Consider the following 7500-nt stretch of genomic DNA (forward strand, 5'->3'; position numbering starts at 1 on the left):
ACACACACGCACGTACGCATGCACGCACGATTGCAGGCAGGGTTGCAACAATGACTCAGCGCTTATCTCCCCCATCTTCCACGCCCACACTGCCCAGACCCAACTCAATTCAGCTCTACGCCCAAGCGGGCCATGACGGCCACGACGCCACGACGGCTGTGGACCCACCATCTCGGTCAGACACCGTGGAGGTCTCTGTTGCGTTGAGTGGACTGCACTGGACCAGGAGCAGGAGCAGGGCTAGGGGGACGCAGGGCTACGGTCCGGCTCTGCTCTGGCTGACCTGCTCTTGGTGGGGCTGAGCACAGCAGGGGGAGAGTGGGGGGTGGGAGAGGGTTAGGCGAGGGTTAATGGCTCTGGGTTGGTGGGTGGTTTAGGGCCGGGGGGACGGTGGGGTGGGGTGGGGGGTCGGTTGAGTGTCCTGTTCAAACATCGGACAGCTGTGGACCTCCTTCAGGCTTGGGTAAGCAAGGAAGCCTGGAAGCAGGTGGACAGAGTCAGATGAGCTGATAGTGGAGGCAAGAGGAGATACTCCAATTAACACACACACATGTGCGCGCACACACACACACACACACACACACACACACACACACACACACACACACACACACACACACACACACACACACACACACACACAAAGAGATACTGGTGTTGCCACACACAGATGACATACCTAAGTCTACCCCAATAGTCTTTTGTTCATGAAGTGAAATATTAGATCCTATCTCTCTCCCAAGAAGCCAGCAATCATAGAGCCACTTACTCTGTCACACACACATGACCATGTGCCCACACTCAGACACACACACACGACCATACACCCACACTCAGACACACACACACACACACACACACACGACCATACACCCACACTCAGACACACACACTCAGTCCCCTCCTCCTGCTCTTCACAGCTTCTTAAGTTCCCCTTAACCAGCATCTTCAATTAACCCTCCCCCTTATGTCCAGTTAAAAAGATCCCCAGAAGATCAGATGGAGCTGCTTTCTCTCTCTCTCTCTCTCTCTCTCTCTCTCTCTCTCTCTCTCTCTCTCTCTCTCTCTCTCTCTCTCTCTCTCTCTCTTCATTCTGCCGTTGCTCTCTCACTCTATCCCCTCGCTCTGTTCGTTCCCCTCCACTGCACGGCCACAAAGCCTGCCATCTTTCCGAGGTCGCGACCCCCGGCTATCCCTGAGAATCCCTGAGGCTTCTCCTCTGTATCTCTATCTCTTTCTCCTCCCTCCCTCTCTCCCGCTCTCCCTCCCTCCCTCTCTCTCTCCCTCCTTCTCTCTCTCCCCCTCTCTTTTGCTCTCACTTGGCTCCCTCATGTTTCCTCCCTGCTGTTCATTCACGGATGCTGTTTGTGGGATGAGGAGGACAGTGGGGAGGTCGGGGGGCGGTGGGCGGTGGGGTGGGGGGGTGGAGGTGGGGGCGGTGTGCTAATCCCTCTTTGAGTCTGCAGCTGAAGCCTTGTATTCGCTCTCATCTCGGATCCAGGGCCCCATTGTGCCTGATTGCCCGTGATTGGCTCCTGGGCAGAGAGAGAGATAGACCGCGATAGAGAAAGAGAACATGACAAAGAGAGAGGGATGAGAGAGAGATGAGAGAGAGAGAGAGATGGAGGGATGAGAAGGTGCTGAGGGGGCGTCCTGGGGTGCAGACTAATCGGACTCCCTCCGGAGCTCGTCACTCGCTTCCCTTGTGGAGGGCGCGAGAGGAAAGGCCCCAGAGACAGGGGTCAGTGCAGAAGGCAGTGGTCAGGCAGTGGTCAGGGACTTTTGCTTCCTAAGTCAGAGGCCCCCCTCCAACCCTTCCACTCCGTCATCCTGTGTGGACAGAGACACACAGCCACCCATCTATGGAGCTCACCTTCGATTTCCCCACTCCTAAAACCCATCGTTTCGCTGGCTATTTTAATGCGTTTCGGTTGTTTGTTTGTTGTCATTGTTCTAGTTTGATTTGTTTAGCCGCGCGCTCGCTGGCTGAAAGCGGGTAGGTGTCGGGGCCTGGGACGCCCCGCCGGGATCTCTTGTGCCGCACGCCAGTCGGCCCCAGAGGGTGGCACTTAGCGCGCCGACTCTGCCAGCCGAGAGGGAGAGGGAGAGAGAGAGAGAGAGAGAGAGAGAGAGAGAGAGAGAGAGAGAGAGAGAGAGGCAGTAAAATGGAAAAAAGAGCAGAGGCATAAATCGATAAAGAGCCAGGCGCCCGGCTTGGGGCCATAAATAGCTAGCGCTGGATGAGTGTTGATGCGTGTATACATGCACGCATGTGCTATCGGTCTTTGTGCTAGTATCGATGAGGCTGTAAAGAAAGATCAATGGCAGGCCTTTGAGCTTCCTTTGTCACTGTGCTGGTGATATGAAGAGGGCGTGTCTGTGTTTATGTGTGTGTGTGTGTGTGAGTGTGTGAGTGAGTGTGTGTGTGTGTGTGCATGTGCAAGTGTGCGTGTGTTAAAGCGAGGGAAAGACAGCAGAGAGGAAATGGCAAACAACTGGACATGTGTTGGGAACCACAATGGAAAATCACAGAGCTCAATCAAACAGAGAAAAAAAAACCTTTAGTTAGAGAGATGACACACACACACACACACACACTGTCTCTCTCTCTCACACACACACACACACACACACACAGAGACAGAAAAGAGAACAAAGAGGGAATCCTCATGTTTATTGTTGCTGTCTTAGCTTCATCTGGAGCTGCGGCTTCTGTTGGGGATTAGAAGACGGGCAGGCATTCCTCTGGTATCACTTCCTGTGCTGATTACAGTGCCATAAAAGCGCGGCGGCGCGGCCTCTCATTGGGGACATTCCTCCGCCGGCCCTCGCCACAGCGCTGGAGCCGGCCCGCCACGGAGCCCTGCGCCCTGGGCCCGGCGTCTGAAGTGTGGGGCAGGGCGGAGGGAGCCAGGGCCTGGGAGGGGAGAGGCAGCGGGCACAGTGACAAAACGTCGTCTGTGTTTGACCACACGCCGGTTTGGCGGGCAGGAGAAAATCAACCAGCATTGTATACACAGATGTCGCAATCCATAGCCACCAAATGTCATCTCTCTCTGCCGGTCCCTGTCTCAGTCTTTGTTATTGCGCCTCGCTGTCACTCTCAAAGTAGAATTGATCCAAGTTGTAAACAAGAGCATCTCCATGGGGACAGGCATACAGTACAGTATACTAACAACCTATATAGGGTCAGAAGCAGTCAACAGCTGTAAATATATCTCATGTGAGAGAAATAGATTATAACAATGGTCAATGACAGCAGTGACGACAGTGACCTTATTCACTGCCAGGCTTTGTCCAGTTGTAGCCCACTGCCTGTTGTCCAGGTATTGTTCATATGGGTAAATGTTGTTGTTCTGTGTGCTGTAATTGTTATTATTAGAGACTGACGTCTTCCCCTCTCTGTCTGTGTCCTTCGTGTGTAGCCTGTAGGGTTGGCTACTACCGAGCCCTGGCCACCGATGACAGCTGCTCCAAGTGTCCCCCCCACAGCTACTCCGTGAGCGAGGGCTCCACATCCTGTGCCTGCGATAAGGGCTTCTTCCGCGCCGAGACTGACCCAGCCTCCATGCCCTGCACACGTAAGTAGACTATCACTGGCCTACACACACACACACACGTACAACTCTGTCGGAATGCACAGGAAAACTTTAGTGAACAGTTGTTAGTGAACTTCGGGGTGGTGTAAAATCTATACGAGGCTAGCAACTAATGTCATAAAACCTTGTTGTGTATTTCCACCGTACAAGTACAGATTTTTCCACCGTACAAAGGATTTTTGTCAGGAGTCTCAGCATGCCCTCAGGTCATTGGGATGCTGTCATAGGGAAAGGAGCAAAAAAATCCCCAGGCATTTTGTTTTTATCACCGTCAACGCTCTCTGTGTGATTAACGCGTGACAAAGCTCGCCGAGCGTGTACGCCACCGTCCCCTGAGACATGATGTCATGTCAACCGGGATGAGGTCACGACTTAATCAGAGTCCCGGAGCCCACCTGGTCCGAGTCAGCGCGAGCCTCTAATAACGATGTCGGACACGCATGACTGTTGAGCTAAATAAGCACCCCTGCAGCAGCAACAGCCCCCAGCCCAAACAAGCTGAGCCGAGATGAGTGGAGCGAAGCTGAGCTGACTAGCCTCAGGTGTTTATGGGGAACTTTTAGTGAACTCCGGCGTGCCTTTGAACTCCTGTTTAGAGCTTTTTAAAGTGAGCAAGTGCAGCTAAAGTTAAGTTGAAGTTTTTTTTTTTTCTTCTTTTTCTTTTATTGTTGTCGGTTGGTTCCTTTAACTGTGGCAGGGGCTCAGCAATGCTTTGAAGAGCACGTCTGACCCTGGCTTTGCACTTCCTTGAGCTGTTTACCTTCCACTGCTTATTGCTATCCACCAGGAAGCTGCGCCGTGCTAAAAATAACATGTATGCACAGAGTGTGGGATCGGAAGCTTGTGTGTGTGTGTGTGTGTAGGTGTGTGTGTGTGTGTGTGTTTGCGCGCGTGTGTCTGGATCTGTGTGTAAGGAATGACTCAAGATTGATGTGTGTGTTATGGTAGGGCCTCAGGGGACTCTAAGCAGTGATAAGGTGTGTGTGTGCGTGTGTGTGTGTGTGTGTGTGTGTGTGTGTGTGTGCGTGTGTGTGTGTGTGTGTGTGTGTGTGTGTGTGTGTGTGTGTGTGTGTGCGTGTGTGTGTGTGTGTGTGTGAGAGAGAGAGGAGGTTTAACTGCGGGGGTTGACAGGTACATGCCTGAACTCTGAGCTGTGGGGACTCTAGGTTAATCATAATGTTATCACCCAGCTTCCGCAGGATAATCACACGGCTAGACCACAGAAACTCGCACACACACACACACACACACACACACACACACACAGAGAGAGACACATACATACACACACATACACACACGCATACACACACACAGATAGCACAGATATACACATGCACAGATATACACATGCCACACATTTCCAGACAGCGCATGCTTTAAGCAGCACACACAAGCACACAGCTCTGGCCAGATTATCCTAGATCCCACCTACTTTAAGTGGACGTCTGTTCACCCACATACTCAAGCTAATGGAGCTCTCGCATGTGTGACTGACAGAATAGTGAGCCTTACTAGCACACACACACACACACACACACACACACACACACACACACACACACACACACACACACACACACACAGTGTATAATTTTCTCTTTTTCCCACCACACCCAATAAAAGCTCATCTCTCTCTCTCAGAAGTAGAGAAAAAGAGAGAGTGCAACCACAGTGCAGGTGATAGAGGTACAGAGGAGAAAGAAGACAAGAGTGGCAGAGAGAGAGAGAGAGAGAGAGAGGGATAGAGAAGAGAAACAGAGAGAGAGAGAGAGAGAGAGTAAAGCACGCTGACCCTGCCTCCCTCTCCCCTGCGCTCACCTTGTGGTATTAAAATGCACTGGAGCTGATAGACTTAATCAGCCAGCGTCAGTCAACGCCACTGGTGCACAGCCTCCCACTCAGCTCCCAGAGTTCCTGTGGGCCAGGGCGGCCCCGCCGACGGACGGACTGACATGGGGAGAGATGGAGGGAGGGAGGGAGGGAGGGAGGGAAGGAAGGGAGAGAGAATGAGGGGGGGATAGAGAGAAAAGGAGAGGGAGAAAGAGAGGCAGTGTCCCCGCAGCTGAATCATATCTCACCCTCACCAGGGTCACCGGTTCTCTTCAAATTAATCATATCCTACAGACACACACACACACACACACACACACACACACACACACACACACACTCACACACAAATGCACAAGCACACCTGGGTCAGGCATTTTTTTGCTCCCTCTCTCCTTCCCTAAACGATTCAATTACCAAATTTAGGGGGAAAAAACGGCATCAAAGGTTCAGCTTACTGAGTTATGTGCTGTAGTGTGTGTGTGTGTGTGTGTGTGTGTGTGTGGTGTGTGTGTGTGTGTGTGTGTGTGTGTGTGTGTGTGTGTGTGTGTGTGTGTGTGTGTGTGTGTGTGTGTGTGTGTGTGTGTATGTGTGTACGAGTGTATGTGTGTATGTGTGTGTGCGCGCACGCGTCTGTGTGTGTGTGTGTGTGTGTGTGCAATTTTTTAATTCAGTCTATGACTTTTACCTAATGGGCCTTATCTCAACAAGTCAGCACAAACCAAATATAATAGTTAGCACAACATCAAGTGTGTACAAATGTGTGTGTGTGTGTGTGTGTGTGTGTGTGTGTGTGTGTGTGTGTGTGTGTGTGTGTCTGTGTGTCTGTGTGTCTGTGTGTGTGTGTACTTAGTTACTGAGGCTGAATTCTGAATGTGTTGTTCAAGTTTATTTGACATAGATTTGTGTGAATATGATTTTGAGTCTGACGTGTTGAAAAGCACAAGAGACTCTGTCTTGGAGAGAGAGAGAGAGAGAGAGAGAGAGAGAGAGAGAGAGAGAGAGAGAGAGAATGAGAGAGAGAGAGAAAGAGAGAGAGAGAAGTTGAGTCAATCCCCTCTTCGATTAGTAGAGCACATCTCCACTAAAATGAGAATGGTACCGAGGGCAAACGAATTAGCATTGTGAGATCACTATCACCGCAATCCTCAATTATGGAGATGTAATCATCCTTCTCTCTCTATCTCTCTTTCCCTTTCTCTTTCCCTCTCTGTCATCCACTTTTTATTTCCTTCTCTTCCTCCCTCTCTCTCTCTCTCTCTCTCTCTCTCTCTCTCTCTCTCTCTCTCTCTCTCTCTCTTTATTTCCCTCTCTCTCTGTCTCTCTCTCTGATGCTATCAGTCTGTCTTGTTGTGCCTCGCTGGGAAATTCTCTTCCCTCAGAGCGAGCAGTGTTTGCTCCATGTGGCGACGGCTTGCCATAAATGTAATTATCCCTAAATTGGGCCGTGACTGCTTTACAGAGACACCGCAGAGGCAAACAGTGCGGCGCACATGCGTCACTGCTCAGGGTGTCAGATGGGTGTGTGTTTGGGAAATGTTGATGTTTGTATTCTCCGTCTTTTATGTCAAGAGTGTGTGTGTAGTTTTTATGCCTTTGTCATAGTTTGATGATAGGCATTTATGTACGTTTATTGTGGTGTATGGGTGTGTGTGTTTGTGTGTGTGTTTAGTTCCTACATCAATATTGCGCACCGACAGAATTAGCCTGACAGCTGAAATCCCTTGTAGTCAGTGAAAGGCTTTTTGAAAATGTCACCATAGTATAAAAGCGTATGTTTACAAATAAATTGTCGTATTCATGAGATGAAATGAAATGAAATGACATGAATGCTGCTAGATAGTAAAGCAGCAATGACAAATGTTTGAAAATGCCTGGACATTCAGAAAGACAGAATGTTGTAAATGTCACATCACACTACACACCACCCAGATGAAGCGTTGTGGTGATGTTTATTTTGAGCGTGTAAATAATCAGCTGATTCTCTTCTCCCTGCTCCAGAGCCCCCGTCCGCTCCCCAGAGCCTCATCTCCAACGTCAACGAGACGTCGGTCAACCTGGAGTGGAC

At 50.5% G+C, this 7500-nt stretch overlaps 1 protein-coding gene across 2 annotated transcripts in view; it reads left to right on the top strand.

The window, feature by feature from the left end:
- Positions 1 to 7500, top strand: part of epha4a (eph receptor A4a) — a 46635-nt gene that overhangs the window by 21268 nt on the left and 17867 nt on the right. For both annotated transcript variants that reach the window (XM_062517415.1, XM_062517416.1), the window contains exons 4-5: positions 3426 to 3581; positions 7434 to 7500. The exon at positions 7434 to 7500 is cut by the window's right edge and continues 284 nt beyond it. In XM_062517415.1, the coding sequence (XP_062373399.1) occupies positions 3426 to 3581; positions 7434 to 7500 (223 nt within the window). The remainder of the gene's footprint in view (positions 1 to 3425; positions 3582 to 7433) is intronic.

The sequence above is a fragment of the Sardina pilchardus genome, chromosome 2, assembly GCF_963854185.1.
Source record: "Sardina pilchardus chromosome 2, fSarPil1.1, whole genome shotgun sequence".
In the NCBI taxonomy this organism is placed as follows: domain Eukaryota; kingdom Metazoa; phylum Chordata; class Actinopteri; order Clupeiformes; family Clupeidae; genus Sardina; species Sardina pilchardus.